General features: G+C 42.5%; 1 protein-coding gene and 1 non-coding gene across 2 annotated transcripts; both read left to right on the forward strand.

Annotated features, from left to right (window-relative positions):
- Positions 1-48: 48 nt before the first annotated feature.
- On the forward strand, positions 49-7,091 carry TOMM20 (translocase of outer mitochondrial membrane 20). The gene is made up of 5 exons (XM_085219713.1): positions 49-301; positions 4,243-4,289; positions 5,020-5,101; positions 5,374-5,516; positions 6,661-7,091. Exons 1-5 carry the CDS (start codon positions 178-180, stop codon positions 6,703-6,705), a joined length of 441 nt encoding a protein of 146 aa, XP_085075839.1. The 5' UTR covers positions 49-177; the 3' UTR covers positions 6,706-7,091.
- On the forward strand, positions 697-832 carry LOC116216402 (small nucleolar RNA SNORA14). Its single transcript, XR_004159083.1, has one exon. It is a non-coding gene; the product is annotated as a small nucleolar RNA SNORA14 (small nucleolar RNA).
- Positions 7,092-18,347: the final 11,256 nt, after the last annotated feature.

Here is an 18,347-nt window from a genome sequence, read left to right on the forward strand (position 1 = left end):
CGGGCCCCGCCGCTCGGCAGGCACCGAGGAAGCCGCCCTCCGGCGCGGGCTGATGACGTAGCGGAAGCGAGGCGGGGTCCTTTCTCGCCGCCCGCTCGCCCCAAGGTGCCTGCGGAGCTCGGCGCCGGCCTTGCGGAGGGCGGGGGCGGCGGGGCCTTCCCCGCGGCGCCGGGCACCATGATGGTGGGCAAGACCGGCGCCATCGCCGCGGGCCTTTGCGGGGCCCTCTTCATCGGCTACTGCATCTACTTCGACCGCAAGAGACGGAGCGACCCGAATTTCAAGAACCGGCTGCGGGAGCGTGAGTGTCCGGGCCGCCCCCTCTGCACGGCTCCCGCGCGCGGCCGCCCCTCCCCCGCCCGGCTCGGCTCCCGCGCGGGGCGGCGGCACGTGGCGATTCCGCGGCCTTCCCGGCCCGGCTTCGGCGGCCCCCCGCTCCTCGGCCCCTGCGCCGCGTGGTGTGAGCGGGTAACGCGGGCTGTGCGCGCCGGGAGCGAGGCCTGGGGATAGATCCTCCGCCCCGTGCGGCGATCTGTTCATCCCGCACGCTCCGGCGGGGCCTATCGCTGCCGCGTTTTACGTGGCGGCGCTCGTTTCCCGGTGTCCGGAGGGCGATCGGATAAAGCTGCAGTCTGATCGCGAAGCCGCTCCTGCGCTGAGGCGTGAGCGAACGGCGGCCTTCGGACATCTTACCCGCCGCATTCCAAACCCTCCTGGTGGCTGCCCCCCCAGCCTCCAGGCATAAGAACGAATGCCAGAGCGAACCGGTGATTGATCCAAAATGCGGAGCTCCTGTCCTGTGGCTCCTCGTTATTTCACGTCTTCAACATTTAAATAAATATTTGAGCGGTTGAGGAAGTTTTAAATTTAGCTTTACTGTGAGAGCGAGTTGTGCGAGGTATGTGAATAACGAGAAGTAGGATGAGAGCTGTGTACCCAGTTGATTCTACTCCAAGAATAGGTGTGTTCCTCTAGTTGTTTAGCTGAAGGTCAGGAATCACTCTCAAGGTAGATTTTCCTAGCAAGCAACTGTAACGTGATCAGCACCTTTGCTGATGAAAGAGCCATTGCTCGTGATCTGGGATCGCAGAAACAGTTCTGTGTCCTCCAGGTACTTTTTGTCCGACAGTGCAAGGTTGGCAAATTTCAGCATAGTAGACTGATATTTGTTTATCTTGCATGAAAAAACTGGGTTTGGCAGAAAAATTGGCTGCATAGATGCTGAGCCATTAGAGCAGCTCCAGAAGAGGACCAACGAAGATAATCAGAGGGCTGGAGCAACTCTCTTCTGAAGAAAGGCCAAGGGAGCTGAACTTGTTCAGTCTGAAGAAGAGAAGGCTCTGGGGAGGTCTTGCTGCAGCCTTCCAATACTTGAAAGGAGGTTATAAACAGGAGGGGGACTGGCTGTTTTTATGGTCTGACAGTGACAGGACAAGAGGGAATGGGGAATGACTTTAAACTAAAAGAGAGGAGGTTCAAGTTAGATGCTAGGAAAAAACTCTTTACTCAGAATGTGGTGATGCCCTGGCACAGCTGCCCAGGGAAGCTATGGGTGCCCCATCCCTGGAGATGTCCAAGGGCAGGTTGCATGGGGCCATGAGCAGCATCCTGAGCTGGTAGAGGGCAGCCCTGCTTACAGCAGGGGGGGCCCTTCCAACCTAAGCTAGCCTGTGTTTCTATGATACGATTCTATGCATTTCATAAAATTTGTATAGAAGCTCTGACAGCAATTTTGCATCCTGTTGTTTCCATTTTCCGAGTTCTCATCAAGTAAGATTCTGAACAGATCTTACACTTGTTCTAAGAATGCTGCTTAACCTTTATATTTGCTTTAGAAGTGAAGGAAATCCATTGTGGCTTGATATGGAGCGGCTGCTATTTGGAAGACAGAACTGAAAGATAGAGATCCTTAGGCACAACACACCGGGCAGCTTTCAGTTGTAAGGCTTGAGAGAATACTCAGGATTTTTTGTTGTTCTTTAATACTGTAATTTTTCCTTCAGTGTAGGTGTTTCCCAAGTGCAGTCAGTGACCTGGTGATCGTGACAGCATTTTTACTGCTGGATGGCAAAGCTTGATCTGTAGAATATTTAATAAAGAGGATCAAGTGCAGCAGCCAGTTGCAGTTCCTTGGATGAAGATGTGCTGTTTAACAGTGAAATTTAGAGCAGATCATCTCAAGTAGTGTTCTTAGGATAAGACTGTTTTTTCAGCCTCTCTAATGCAACACCAGCAGACTTGGGAGGGATAGGAATCCCGTGTATCAAAGGATTGATTGCCTGTTGCATTTAGTCAAATACCAGCTGACAAACAAAGAACTGATAACGCTTTTTGCCATCCTGGTTTTATTTGACATCCCTTTGTTTAAGCAGAATCATGACCGAAGTCTGTGTTGCAGAGGCACACAATAAGTAAAATGAAAGCGACCAGACTCAGATTTCAGGAGATGAACCAATTTCATGAGAGTCTGCAAGAACTCCTGGACTTTGGTTTTCCAGATGTCTTAATCTTGTTTATTCAGTAGGCACAGTGTTCTTACATTAGTTTTTTGTTCCTAGTTTTGGTGCTTAGTCTTGGGGCCAAAGGATAGTAAAGCTAGAAACTCTGGGAGCTGGTCAGTTCCTGCACAGCGGATGAGAGCAGAAGAGGTAAATGGTCTCTGTTTTTGTGGAACTGGCTCCTGTGCTGCTGGTGCAGTGCATGGAGTTCTGCCACCACTGCCTGAGCATCAAGTTACCCACTGGTTTGCATTGGAAACTTTCCATACACAAGAGCTGGGCCTGAAAAACCTGTGAGTTCTGTGCAGTGCGAGAGCTGATGTATTGTGTTAGAACAACTGTCATGTGTGCTAATGCAGTTGAAAGTTGTGTGCGGATGAATGCTTCACAAAATTAGGAGTGGGCAAACTGAAGTCACCATCTTTCAGAAGGTGAATTTGTATTTAATAAAATAGAAAACAATGATATTGTTATAATAGCAAGAGTTCTATGTGACGCAACATTTTTCTGTGTGTAATGATGTGAGATTTTATATACAGGTCAGTATGCTGTAGAAACTCAAGTGTGAGGGGTTAGGAAGATACCAAGGAAGATGAAAGGATGATCCACGTGGTCAGAATGCACATTCCCTTTATGAAAGGAAGACTTGATCTCATCCATAGATTTTGTGTTACGTTGGCACTGCTAGGAAATGATTTCCTGGATGTCTTCATCGCGTGGACAATCTCAAATTCTTAACTCACATCCATTAAAATTATTAGTCATATTATTCAGAAGTATTTCCAGCATGTAAAATTGTGTCAGAAGCCAGACAAGGGCTGTGTGGCAGCTGCCCAAGGTAGGTAGGTGTTCATGGAGCTGACTCTGAGGACCAAGAGCACGGTTACTTAACCATGGGCCATACTGAGTTACATCAAGTTACATTGGTGTAACTGTTTCAGTTGATGAACTGAATGACAAAATGGCTCTAAGGAAATCACCAGAATTTCTGAACTTATGTTGGGATAATTATTCTTGTATGCATAACCACTACCATAAAATATTGTTATAGCTGCCCGATTGCATTAAAAACAAGCTACGTATCATTTTAATTACTCTAGTTGTGCTGGAATGCTGCACTTTTCTGTTGCAGGCCACCTTTATGTCTTCAGGTTGAATGATTAAGCCTGTAAATGTTTGTTTCATCTGTCACCATTTGCTCTCCTCACTTATGTAGTTTCAGGAATGTGTGCTCTGGTAATGCTTTTGCTGTGGGACAGTGAGATCCCGCTCCTATGTAACTTGTTCCCAAACCTCTGCTAAAGCAAAGCAGCTGCCATTCTGCTCATGGTGCACTGGGTATTTCAGAATGAACGTGGCTCAGCATTGCCACTGCCTTGTAGGCAGTTCTTCTGTGGTTTACGATTGCTGGAAATTCATGTAGAAAAATCCTGTATTAGCTTAATTCCCTTTACTTCTCAGTGCACGAGGAATATGCGAGTACAGGCTCTGCACAGTTGGTGTTGAGGACAGCCAGCAGGAGAGAAATTGCCATTCTGAGTCAATGTGCCAGCCCTCATTAGACCTCTGAATGGTACTCTGTTGCAGAGAGCAGGTTGCATTCTTGTGTTCAGTCTGCAGTATATATGGAATATATTAATGTTTTCTTGTTTTGAAATTAACTTTGACTCCTTCACTTTTTAGAGCTATCATCTGAAGTCTTTTTAAACTGCAAATTAAAAAACACGTGTTATTATTCTTATAGGAAGGAAGAAACAGAAGCTTGCCAAAGAGAGAGCAGGGCTTTCCAAGGTAATACTGTATTCAGTAATGCAGCGCTGTTTTGAAAAATGTTTTATTTGTATCAGGCTTGCTTGTGAGGTTTGTTTAGAGGGCAACTTCTCTGTTTTGATCCCTACATTACAAACCCTTCTGCAGATATGCAGTCTTTAGATTTTTTTTTAAAGCTTTCACAAATAACCATATGAAAATATGGTGTTCCTTTTCCGAGTCAGGTGGAAAACCATAGGAACCATAACATTTCCTGTGTGACTTGAAGATGTTTTCCTTTTCGTAGTAGGCCCATGAGTACTTTCCAGATGTAAGAAACATGGATGAGATACACTTGTAGCTAAACTTGGGAGATTTTTGTGGTACAAATTTAATTTGCTAATCTGTTTTCTTGTTGCCAATGGTTCCTTAGAGAAGAGAGAAATTTATCTTAATGCATTCTGAGGGCTGTGATGAACATAACACACTTCGGAAATTGTATTTGCTACCAAAATTGTATACTTAATAAACCAAGTAGTGGTATTTCAGACTCTGTCCCTCTATGGATGTATAATGCAATGATTGGAGACTCGAGTCTGATTTTCAATATTGCTGTGCATATGTTTATCTTAGTGGTGATACTTATAATTCTTTTTTTGAGTTTCCGTGTGAAAATATGATTGTATTTGTTTGGTTTTGGCTGGGAACGTTTCGTGCTGAATTATTAGCTAAAGTTTAAGGGCCAGCTTCAGTTTTACTGTGTGTGTTACAGCTGCCTGATCTGAAGGATGCTGAAGCTGTTCAGAAGTTTTTTCTTGAGGAGATCCAGCTTGGGGAGGAACTACTAGCTCAAGGTAATAGCATAATTTCTTTTGAAGGGTAAGTGGTAAAAATAATATATTTTTTTTAACCTTTTACTAGATTTCTGTCATTTGGGAGTCAAATGATCCTTTCTTAGGTTGGTTGCTCTTTTCTAACCTTCTGTGTTCAGAAGATTCAAGAAGGGAGGAGAAAAGAAACATGGTTTAATTCTAAGTAGTTCAATCCACTGTCGGTGGATGTTTTTTGTCAATACTTCATGCTGTGGAAGAGGTTTGTTTTCAAAACGTTATGATTTGTCATACAGGTGAATATGAGAAAGGTGTTGATCACTTGACCAATGCCATTGCTGTGTGTGGACAGCCGCAGCAGCTACTACAAGTTCTACAGCAGACTCTTCCACCACCAGTGTTTCAAATGCTTCTAACTAAGCTCCCTACAATAAGCCAGGTATGTGAAACGCTCCATGTTGTTGAGATTGGAAGGTAATTGAGCTTCTTCTGTCATGTGCTACATTAGCCTTGGGTATTGGTTTTCTTAATGGTTTTCTTAAACGTTCAGTTAGACAAAAAGGTCTTTCACTTGGAACAAAATATGAAAATGTATGGAAAGTATTGCATGGCATTGATAGCAAACAAGTTAAAAATAGGAATACAAAAATTCTCTTATGCATAGAGTATGCTAAGCTCTTCAAAGTAGAGACAACTGTGGGCATCTTATTGCATAAGCAGATCCAATGTTTTCCGGATGGAAGTTGGGTCTGAAAAAAAAGGTAACTTTCTTGCACTGGATCTTGAATCTCAGCTTTTTTTAAGTGACATGTAAGTATCTGTAAGTGCTATAAAAGTCTGTCAGAATTAACCTGTTGGTTTTGATAGCTGTCAACACGGAATGTTAATTAACACCAAAGCACTTGACAGTTTTGGAAAAGTGCTGGTAGCTATGTATATCGAATGCACTTCTTTTTAGACTGATTACTGTGCAGGTAAAATTGGTAATCTGTAGCAAGAGAATCTTGGAAGTGCAAGGGAACTCCCTCAGGATGTTGCCTCACATGAAGCAGATACTCTGTGTTTATCAGTCAGCTGTCATTACAGCTCAGGTGTGGTTACATTTCAGTTTAAGATTCTAATTGTTAGTGAAAGCACTGAAAAGCACCAGCTAAATGAGATACAAAGGAAGCAGTGGAGCAAAAACGTTTCATGAGAGAAACCCAAAACCATAGAGGTCACAGAATAAATCATAGAATGGCCTGGGTTGAAAAGGACCACAATAATCATCTAGTTTCAACCCCCCTGCTGTGTGCAGGGTTGCCAACCACCAGACCAGGCTGCCCAGAGCCACATCACTTGGGCATCCCTTGAGGCTGATAGGATGTTATTTATCTGACTTCAGCTTTGGCAGGTATTGCAGTGTATTACTTGTACAGAGGTGGCTTTAAAACCTTATGTCAAATAGATTACAATTTTTAACATTAATCAGGTTTCTCAGTAATCACACAGCTTAATTTTCAGTGTAAAATTACATTGCTTGATAATCAGTTGCCTACTGTCAATCTTATGTAATTGTGAATGAGTTTTTCTCCTTCTTACAGAGAATTGTAAGTGCACAGTGCTTGGCTGAAGATGATGTTGAATGAGGTCACACAACAACAGGGGGAAAAAGTGTTTTCTTACCCCAGAAGATGAGCATCAGTAGGGGGGATAAAGGGGCAAACATAGTAGATAATGGACTGTGTACCACATCGGGTTCTACCAGAGTTAAAATTAACTTTGTGTAGGTGGGTTTCACAGGATTTTATTTATTATCCCAGTGAAAAGTGTATTTTGATAAAAATTCATTTTATAAATACACTGTGTTGAGTTATCAAAGTATCACTAACTTCATTATTATTAAAATATGCAGTTGTAATGTTGTACATATAAAGACGTAAAGCTACAACCTATTGAAAACCCAATGCTCATTTTTTGAAGAAAAAAAAAAAGAATTAAAGAAAAAAGTTATGGCAATAAAGATTTATCCACACTTGTGTGTCCCTATAGTACTGCTTTAAATTTCAGAACGTTTGGGTGTCAGAGCAGAGCAAATGATCTAAAAATAACAACATTTAAAAAATACCAAAAGTGTTATTGCTGGTCTTCCAATGCTTTTAGTTAATTCAAAACCTCATGTAATCTCCTGAGAAAATAGGCATGTGATTGTTTAAACAGTAACTGATCACATTAAAAAGAAATGCAAATCAAAATGGTAATAGGTGACTTAGCTGCTGGAAGAGTGAGAGATCTGTTTGTCAGGAACAGTAACACCTATAGTGATGCATGTCAAAACCAAATCTGCCAAAAGGGAACTTCTGTTAAAGCAGTTGTGTGAAGTAAAGCTGTTTATAATAGAACCTTGGGCATATTTTAAGAGCACAATGATTTTTTTTTTTTTTTTTGAAAGCGTTTAACCTTTTTGTAAGATAATTAACATTTCAGTCTCTAATTGTTAAGATGATAGAAAATATTTAGCAGTCTTTGGCATTTGACTTGATTTTTTTTGGTGCTGATTCAAATTGCAAAAGTAAGATGATGACATCCCCAGACTAGACTAGCTAAAAGTGCTGGAATTAGGAAGAAGTAAAATGTCAGAATGCAGAGAAAACAAGGAGAATATACTGACTTAAATATGTTTTCAGAATTCTTCTACTACCCATTTTCCCTCGATAGGGCATTGTAAATTTCAAATTAGAGCAGACTAGTTTCTGCAATTTTCTGTTTTTCTGCTAAGGCCAATCTGCTGGCAGAAAAAAAAATGCTCAATTAACAATGTGGCTTAATATTTTTGGCATTATGACTTGTTTCAATTTCATGAAAAGAAGAGAGAAGAATGCTTTGGTCTAATGGTGCTGTTACATTAATAGAAAGGTACTAGATGGCATAGTCTGAGTAGAAGAGAGAGATCTGAAAGTGCTCTAGCTAACATTCCCATATATATTTCTCACTCCAGCCTGCTGTATGTTTCTGTAAAGGCAGATTCTTCCAAAATGGGACCAAAGTTTCAGAAATTGCCTTGCAGTCTTTGAGAGGTTAAATGGAAGGTTCATGGTCACCCACTTGTCACATACCAAAACTTGGGAGTACAAATGGCTCTTACTGAGTCCATCAGTTTGGACAATTCTTTTTGCTGTGGAGTAGAAATTTCTCCACTAATTCCTTGAAAATACAGTTTCCCAAAGTTGAACTGCTGTTGAATCTTTCTATAGTGAATATTAAAGTTAATAGCTGGTAGGAACAAAATTTCTTGAACAGCTGACTATAACTTGGTCTTTTTGTTGTTCAGGTGCATTAAGGTAGAAGTAAAACTTAGCCATCATCTTCAGGTGATGATGACGATTTCCTCTTTTAATTTGTCTTAGAGATATAAAGTTATTCTGCTAATAAGATATTTAATAAAAACACTGTGAAGTAGTAGAAGGTTCTGTGCTTATGGGGTGCAGCTGGACTTTTTGGCGGACTTTGCCTTTTACATTTTAATTTTATAGGTTTGGAAAAATTCACAGATGATGCTGACAGAACTGTTCCCATATTTACTTGCTGTCCTTCGTGGTGGTGGCAATTTCACTGTAAGATCTTTTTGGTTCATCTTTTAGCTTCTTATGGTAGATCAAGCTTCCTTAAAACTCAAATAACGTAAGGCACCCTTCCTTCAAAACTGAATAGTTTTTTGTGCTCTTTGGTATAATGTTGCCACTTTGAATTCACAGTTTAGCTTACAGCAGTGCTTTCCTAAACTAAGTATTTTAGCAAATCTTTCTGTCAGTTCCTTTGATGGAAGACTTGGTGATAGTCTGATTGTGTCTACAGAAGTTCATTGCTTTAATAGTTGTTATAGGTACCCGTACTACTTTAAACCTTTTTAGTTTTCTTGATCCTGAAAAACTAGATTTAAAGGAAGCCTTAAGAAGTACTGATATATTCTCAAATTCTATAATCCCAAAGTACCTGGCTAGTATGATGATGCAAGCTCTGATACCCGATTTGAGTGCCTTGGCTAATAGGGTGGGAATGTGGAATCCCTTGAATAAGACTGATTTTTTTTTTTTTTTTTTTTTCCTAAAAACTGAAGATAAAACTTTATGAAAGCTGGTTAAAAAGAAAAATTGTGTCTGGGATGGGAATTTGATGTTTCTCCAATAATGGCGAGCTCCTGCTGTTGTAGTTAGCATGCACAGCCCATAGATGTAAGAGGCTTTAATTTAAAATTTGTTTCAGACATGAGCAAAGGTGCAGGTCATTGAAAATGCAGTGGTAGTGATGCATCTTATTGCGTCAATAGTAGTAATGCTGCTGCCTTAGCTGTACACAGTACTGTATTCCTTTTTACCTGTGCAATTTAAAACAAGGTGGAAGTGAACTATTCAGTTGTGGATTTGCTGCTGGCGATCTCACAGCTGCTGATAAATAATGTCTGTAATTGTGCTTTGCTGCAGGTAAGGCTACTGTTTCTCTCAGAGCCATCTTCTGCTCTGTAGTGCTCCAGGAATAAGGCACTTGGTTTCAATGCATGTGACCACTCTGAGAATTTCTCAGAAAAGAGGTCTGTTAATTTTGTGTTAGGAAGTCTCCTGTCACCAGTTACAAGCTTCTCTGACAGCTTTTATAGCCAAAAAAAAAAAAAAAAGCCAAAGCAAAAAAAAACCCCACCTAACAGCCTATAGCCTATACTTTCATGATTGTGCAGAGCTGCCCTTTGATGTCTCACTATTAAGTTTTTTAGATAGCAGGATCAAATCCAAAACCAGAGTGATCAGGCACGCACTGAATCATCTGGCACTAATTTCCTTACCCTGAGGTATGACAGAATATTATTGCCCTTAACTTAAAAAATGGAGAAGTCCCAGCCCTAGTCCTGCTGTGTAGGAGATTAGCAAATCATCATCAAAGTAAAGCTCGAGCTATTTATGCACCCAGCACAATCTTTCTAAAATTTTGTTTGTATGTCTGTTGATGGTGTGTTGAAAATCCCTTAGGCTCAACACTGGCCCTACGTGACCGTTGGGTTAAAATTAACGTGAGTTAAACCTCAAGGGAGCCTTTGAAGTGGTCACTAAGTGCTTTTAGTGTGTTTCAAAGGCATGTTGAATGCTACGCCCAAGCTGAGTTTTTTAAACAATGCAGGTATGAAAAAGGTTGATGTGAAGAATATAATTTTGTCAAGGTTTCTGTTGTACCCAAATCTTGGTTTGGTTTTCAGTTTGTATGCTTACACTGACCAATACAGATTATGTTCTCGTTTGGGAAAGGAATGAAAAAAACACCTGTCTGCATAACAGTCTGTCTTGCAAAGAGCTGAAACGTGCTTAATTCATAAGGGCAATAGCTTTTAGGCACTACAGAGACTGAGCTTCTGATGCAGGTAACAGTACTTGCTCTCTGCAGTTGTGCCAAAACAGAGCTTCCCAAAGATGTGGGCAGTCAGTGCTGTTCTCCTGTAACGTCCTGTGTGTGAATGTGTGAATGAAGCCACAGAAAACAGCTGGCCCTTCTGTGATATTTCTGTACTAGGCTGCCCAGCTTACTAGAACTAGGTAATGTGCAGGTTCTTTCCTAGTACAGTACTTTCCATTTGGGCTTAAAAAGAAAGTCAGGGTCCTCGTGTCCCTGAAATAGGGCCTTACAGGTGCTACCCTAACAGATTATATACTGTTTGTTATTAGATAAGGTGACTGCCCTCTGTGTTTCCTGATCACTGCTGTAACCTAACAATCATGAATTCCTAAAGGCTTATATGCTCTAAGCTTTTGTCTTTAGAGGTGTAGTTCCAGTTCCTGGTTTGTAAAGGTGAGGCCTTGATTTAATGGCCTGATAGATATGTGTCTTGGAGCTTTTGCTCACAGTTACCATCATTTCCCTTGCACTCTGAGGATGTTCTTGTCTCCTTGTCTTTGGGATGAGGGTGTCATTGGTGCTCACCCATTCTGCTATGGTCACTGAATGGGGTGCTGCTGCTCTTAAAACAGTGTTGCTGCAGTACAGCTTATTGGCTTTCAAATACCAGATTTCTACTCTGCGTGGAGGCAGGAAACAGCTGCTGCCAAATAGTTCTGCCTCTTCACGACTTGGGCCCTTACGACTGTGAAAAACGGATTTGGTCGTACTATCATTTATTTGAGCAGGTCTTAATCTAAACAGCAGAGGGCAGTTTTGCACATCTGTTTTGTGCAAGCTCATCCTGCAAAATCCCGATTTTCAGAATCTTCACGTCTGGAAGGGTGTTGCAATGCAGCATTTATCCAAACAGATTTGATACAGTGTATGATACGTGGCCAGTGGGGGCAGCAGTGGCATCTGTTTCTACTGACACCTAATTTTGGCATTTTAAATCCTCACGTGTTTGTTGTGGTTATATAATTACAGCCATTTCCCTTCTCCTCCATCCCTCAGCCCAAACCAAGTATATAGGGAAGCCACCTGCATTCTGCCACTTAAACCATGCCAGAAAATTCAACTGCATTTCATTCCCTGACACGTCAGAGAAGGATTCCCCCTGCCCAGATGTGATTTTTCTGGATAAGCTTTGTTAGCCTGAGTGAAATGAGAGCTGTCAACTGCAGTAGGGGTGGAAGAGAAATATACTTTCTTTAGCCTGGAGTTGGGGTTAACCACCTCCTACTTTTCCTCCCACCTCCCCCCCTCCCAAAAAAGCAAAATGTTGGCATTAGGGCACAGTTTTGTGTAATCCTGTAGCTGACGTGGAGGAGCTGGTAGGCTCTCCAATGCCTAGGATGCAGCTGTTTGTAGCAGAATGGCACTCTGGCTTAAGACCAAATTGTAACCACTCCTATGCTTCTGAAGAGCTGTTTCTGTGCTTTGTGGTTGTGTTTGCAGGGGAAGGTATATGTTGGTACTGTGAGTGTAAATGAAAGTGTTCGCCTCTGTATTATCCATCAGCAAGCATTTTTCTAGACATTTCACTGGTTATTATGAAATATTTCAGAGTCTGCTTAAAGCATAGCAAGTACCTAGAGAAAGTGAGCTGTTCAATAGAAGAAACCATCTCTGCAAACCAGATTTTTCTCTCCTTAGGTCAATCTGGATGTGTTACACCCTCGAAGGTAGCCTGAAAGACATAGAAATTCGCTGTAACAAACAAATCCTTGCCTGCTTTGGCATGTATGTAAAAGAGCATTTCCTGGAGCTCTGGAACAACCTGATTAGCATCTTTTGTTGTATTTAAAATGTTTAATTAGAAGTAATGTACTTTCCGCTGTGATGATTAAAATGACAATGATTATTGCATGAATTTGTTAATTATAATGCAATGACTAATTAAATGGAGAAATGGAGAAAAGGGATTCCTGAGCAAGCATGTTCTTTGAGAAAGTCTCCGCTGGTGTTTTTAATTGATAGTACATGTGTAATCAGTTCATACCAGTATCTCATTACTGATGGCAATGGTGTTTGGTTTTGTTGGAAATTTGCCGTCACGGCACACTGACCTGGTGTTATGTGATTGCTTGGTCCTGTAAATGAAGAATACAAACTTGTAGAATGAAGGAAATGTAAGCCTTTGTTTATATATAATGAAGAGAAACCGTAACTATTCCCAGGTTGTAGCCTCCGTGTTTATTGAGTTCTTCCAGCTTGGGTGTTTGCTATAATGGCCCTCAGCTGAATTTGCACAAACATGAGGGGTTGCTGTTTGTTTTTCATTTGCTTTTCTCTCTCTATCTAAAGTTCTGAGCATTAACGTTAGGCCCCTTGGCTTATGTAAGAAGTTGTCTGACAAAGCTACAAGCCCTTTTTTACTTCTCTGTTGGGATGTCATCTGCTGGCCGTTGGCACTGGCAGAATTCTTAGCATGAAAATGTTATTATTACCTCTGTGTCAGCAGAGATGTGTGTGACACTGTGAAGAATCTGTCAAGAGGGAATCTGTGCCTCTGCAAGTTCACAGTCAATGGTCCTGATCCTGTAACTTACTCTGCAAGGTCCCTTCCTTAGGGAAACCTAAGTTACCAAGATCAGGACATGGAGACAGTGAAACAGGAAGGGAGAAGGTAGGGTTTAGGAAAATCTGTTTGGTTTGTTATTTATTGAGTGGATGTTTTGTTGATCTGATTTATGTGTATAGCTCTAAAATGTGCTTCTTTTCTACATCGTGTTATGTTCAGACTGGTTGAGTAATCAGTACTAGTTACTATTGTCATCAGGAAAAATCAGACCTCAGATGACTGCTGACCTGGTTGTAAATCATGAAACCTACCATAGAAAAACGAAACCCAAACATTAAACATCTCTTTATGGTTGAAAATATTTGAGGCATAACACCCTCCATCCCCCATACTGAAATCAAATACCATGAACTGTCAACACTGGGTTAATTATTCTACTGGCAGTGCCAGTAGTCCTGCATTTCATAGGTAGCTTCTGCATTGCAAATATAAGAAGCAATCTTTCAAAATTTGTCTTGTTGTGTGATAGCAACTTGAAATGGAACTCTGACTGTTCTGTCAAAAGTTACTTTAAAAAAGTTATGTTCTATGCCATAGTGCCTTAGTTTTGGTGACCCCCATCATGCAAATGGAAATGATGGAACATTGTGTTAAGTGGGCATAAGCAAACAGCCTCGAAAGCAATGTGGTGAGTCAGCATCCATCCTGTATGTTGAATTGAAAACTGTGAATATGTGAGGAACTGAGAAAATTGTTGAAAACTGGAGAAGTACTTTACTGCAAGAAATTTATATCCTAGTGTTGGCCATTTTGCATTAAAAATAACACAGCTTTCTACAGCTTGCCTCCATTACTCAAAGCCCTTGTTGTTAGAGCAGATGTTATCTATTGACCTGAGTGGCTGTACTCTCCTTTTTCTGCTTTTGGGATGATACCTGGAAAGGAGAAAAATACGTGCTCAGCAGGAGCTGGCTGTGTGGTAGCTGTGTATGCAGAGGGCTGGATGGTTGGACACGTGTGGCGTGCCACCTTCATGAATCAACAGGCTGTCTGCTTCTTAGTGAGAGCTTGGGCTGTGCACTTCAGTGCCTTGGATTCTCTGAACAACCATGGATAGTACATACTGATAATTTAAATTCGTTTTGTAAAGCACACAGAAATGCTGGGATGGAATATACTGATAGTAGAAAGTATTCTTCCCTTGCTTTTTGTAAAAAAATGTGAAGCAGGGGAAACATCTAGCTTCTTTTTAGAGTTACTCCCTTTGTTTTGGTTGTTATTAGGATGTTGTTTACTATGAGGCTCTGCCAAGGTCAATCAGTGGCAGTGTTCTCTCTGCTGGGTTGCCCTCAGAAGTTTTCAGCAGGCCTGTTAATATCTGTCACTGTGCTATAGATCTTTTCACAGGTCGATGTCTCCTACCTTGGGCAGCACATTTTCAATAAAAGCAGTCGCGTCTCCCTGGTTTTAAATAAAAGTTTTAAGAAAATGGATTGCAGTCTACAACTGCCAGCAGTTGTTCAGGCTCAGGATTCTTCATGACCTTTCCTTTTCTCAATTTACTGTTCAAATTTTGCCTCCCCACCTCCTGGTAATATTCCAGGTGTTCTGTGCTTGGACTCAGGGTGACAACACAACCTTTACTGTTGATCGATTCAGCAAGGACTTTGTAAATACCCTACAAAGTATTCTTAGGTCATCGTTGTATTTGTGGTCATCAAAGTATTCAAATAGGATCTCTGGGCTTTTGCAGAAAGGCTGCTGTAAGATTGATTTATTGGAGCGGCATAGGTTATCTTCATTTTGGGGAAATTAACTGTTTTTTTCTTTCTTGGAAAAGCAAGTTATTTTTGCTACTATCAGAGTATCACCCTTGCTGACCTGGCTATTCAGGGCATAAACAGAACAGCTGTGCTCTTGGGAGGCCTCACAGAATCCAGGGGCCATAGCTAATGATTAGCCAGACATACTGCTCTTTGCACCAGACCTAAATGCAGTCTGCTGCTAAACACTTCTCACTGCCCATAAGATGTGAGAATGAGCGTATGTTTCCAATGGGATGTATAGGAGCAGAAAGGCCTTTGCCTAGAGGCAGAGTTTTGCAGGCAGGCTTGGATGTCTGATGTGAGGCTTCTGTTGCTCCCCAAAATGGTTGTCTCTTCCAGTAGAGTTCAGGCACTAGGACTGTTGTTTTCTGACTAAACAGGACTCTGCTTTGGCCAGAACTTTCAAGTTCAGCATCTTTCAGTGAACATCAGAATTCACATGCACCAAACTCTTTTTTGCTTTTTAACTCAGAACATGAAGGTCATACAGAACAATCAGTCTGCTGTCCTCTGTCCTCTGCTGGGTATCTTCTGAAGGTGGAGTGCCTTCCTTTTGCTATTGGAGGGACTTTGTATTTTGGCTTTAATTTTTTCAGCGTTGAAAGGTTCTTTTTAGCATACAAAGGAAATGTGTCATCACCGAAGCACTTAACGGAGTTCAATTTTAAGGGCTGCCATCAGGGCACACGTCTGCCGAGGTAGCTGGTGCAGCAGGACTGGGAATAGGACATCAGCTCTAGGTTCATGTCTGTCACCTTGGAACAAGGTAGAGCTGACTGTCCCTCCCACTGAGGTGGATGTGGGAGGCGGGAATCTGCAGGCCTCAGTGTAAACACCAAGCTTTCATGGCAAAGCCAAGTTTGGCTTGAACTTCCTTTGGGGTGCATCTTTCCCTTTTTCTCAGACCAAGCAGTTTCGCAGTGGCCAGGTTTGGTTGTAAAAGGCTGAGAGAAAACTTGACCTCGTTTTCATGTGGGTGCCTGCATACAGGCAGTGTGGTGAGATGGGAGCATACTTTGCCTCATGTATTCTGGCTTGCCGGAGCCAGTGCCGCTAGATGGCAATGTGGTACTCTGGAGTACCTTTTCCTTCCTGTACAATAATTGCTTTTTCTGTATTTATCTCTGCCAAACTGGTGATTGCACCCACCACCCCGGCAAGAGAACAGAACAAAATCATTTCATAGAACATTACAGCCATTGTGCCTTTTTCTTTTCTTTTTTTCCTTCCTTTACCCCACACCCCCGACCCCAGTTCTTTGTCCCACAGCAGGGTGCAGAGGTTTAAAAACTTTCTTAATCACTCTCCTTCTAAAAACAGAGAAAACACAGTCTCTTGGGAGAAATTAGCTGTGAGAAAAGCATTTCTCAAACAATTGCCAGGAAATATTGTCTTGACCGATATTCCTGATGTAACACTGTCGTTCTCAGTGCTGTTATTCTAAGATACTTGCCTGCAGAGCCAGCAGGGTACGGTTCTGTAATGTACGATCTGCAGTTTACCACCTACCTTACCTTTTTATATCCATTTACTTTCAGTTTGTGTCCTCCTTGCACTCCCTGCAGATATTCTGCTGGGGAGAGTGAAGAATTATTTGTGACTCTCCTCTTGTGACTGGTGTATCACGCCAAGGCTGCAACAAGATACGGCTGAAAATTAAGGTTATGCCTCTGCTGTGCCGGCTCCAGATTGAAATTCTCTGGCAGTGTGCTGTGGAGGAGGTCAGGCTGTGTGATTACAGCCATCCCTTCAGACTCAAAAGCTGGCAGCCCTGGTGTACGTGAGGTTGGTGAAGCCTGAATTTCAGAAGGAGCAGCTTGAGAGAATGAGTACATGAAGCAGACAGCAACTGTGTGCTGAAACTGGAGTCCTGACCCTGAAGCCCTTTCCCCATCGCTGTGTTCCTACAAGATGGACGGGGCTGCAGAGAGTGGAGAGGTCAAAGAAATGGGGATAAACTCACACTGAAAGCTTAATCAGCAGTGTCTAGGAAGCACTGCTAGCGAGGTGTGCATACACTCGTGTCCATTCACATGTACAGCTGTATTTGTTTGTATTATGAGGCTCAAATTCTGCCCCTCTTTACATACATTCATGGAGATTTGAGAAATGAGCCTCACTCTGTGGGACAGGGTGTGAACTGAAGCACCTTCTGGAAGACAGACAGCAGTGTAATCCTTTCATTCAACCCTGTCTGCAGCTGCTTTTTATAAACTTGGCATAAATACGTACTCAGTGAGGCCAGGCCTGTGTAGCTGGAAAATATTTTCCACCATCCAAAAAAACAGAAGATTGGAAAAAGAGCCCAGAAATTGTGCATAACATGGAATGGCCTCGCTTGTGGTTTTTTTCCATGACTTCCTCAGCTCATTTTTCTGCTGCCAATTTTAGAAGCCCATAAGTCATACTTGTTAAACTTTCTCAGTTAAAATGTAACTCTAAGAACAAAGTCATATGATATGTTGCAGCCAAATAATCCTTGTGGAGCCTCTGGCTTGAGAACAGCCACCCTCTTGCAGACCTGCAGGGGCTCTGTCTTGGGGCTGGGGGCAGAGAGCGGCACAAGGCATGGCCCCTTGACTTCAGCAGGAGGTTCTCCCTACTTTTGCTACAGTAGTTGAGCCCGTGGTGGGTTACATTGCAGAGCGGTTGGTTTGGAAGGGGAGAAGTTTCAGCTTCTCCTCTAGAAACACTTTAAATAGGAGGTAGGCAGAGGGAGCGAGAGGAGGCAGTATGGAGGCCAGTGGAATCCAGTAGTGAAGCAAGTGCTGGGAAGCTGGTGCAGGTAGGAGCTGTTGCCATCAGGGCAAACTAGCTGAGGAGAGAGTGCCAAGAGTGAAAGTGAATTTGCTGGAAGGTTTGAAGAAAGGGCATCCTCTCTTGGGTGCATTTTTAAGCATTGAATCAATATGGAAGTACTTGCTTGCCAGGAGCAATATTTTCCTTTTCCAGTTTTGCTCTCTTATAAGGTGATTGGGCTCACATCTGAGCCCTGAATGGTTGTCCTCAAGACCATCTCTGTGTCCAGCTTCTGCTCTGCTCCCACCCAAAGGACAAATCCCAGGTCACTGCTGCAGGGGGGAACTGCTCTAAATTTACACTTGGGCAACAGCTGAGGGTGGAACTGGCTGTGAGCTCTGCCAGCAGAATCATTCCAGCCAACCTTCTCTGAGGCAGCATGTGTCCCCAGTGCTGCTGGCCCCAGTTTGTGCCCCTGAGGCCTGATCCATCAGCTACCTGCAGGGAGCTGCTGTGTCATGGGCAAGCAAGCCTGGAAGCCAGGGCCAGAGTGGGGCAGGGGAGGGGGTCCAAAGGGATTTCATTGAAATTTGCTCCTTCCAGCCCTGCCTCCTAATTGTGCTGGGAAGGAGCAGCATGGGGACTCGCCCTCTGCAGAAAACTTAAAACAAACAAACAAAAAAAACCACAGTATTTCTATTTTTTCCCTTAAAATAGCAGTTTACAAGTTCAGTTCAGGCCCTCGGCGTAGCCTGGTGAAAGTCAGTGGAATGGGTCTGAA

Source organism: Meleagris gallopavo, chromosome 2 (genome assembly GCF_905368555.1).
Source record: "Meleagris gallopavo chromosome 2, MGAL_WU_HG_1.1, whole genome shotgun sequence".
Lineage (NCBI taxonomy): Eukaryota > Metazoa > Chordata > Aves > Galliformes > Phasianidae > Meleagris > Meleagris gallopavo.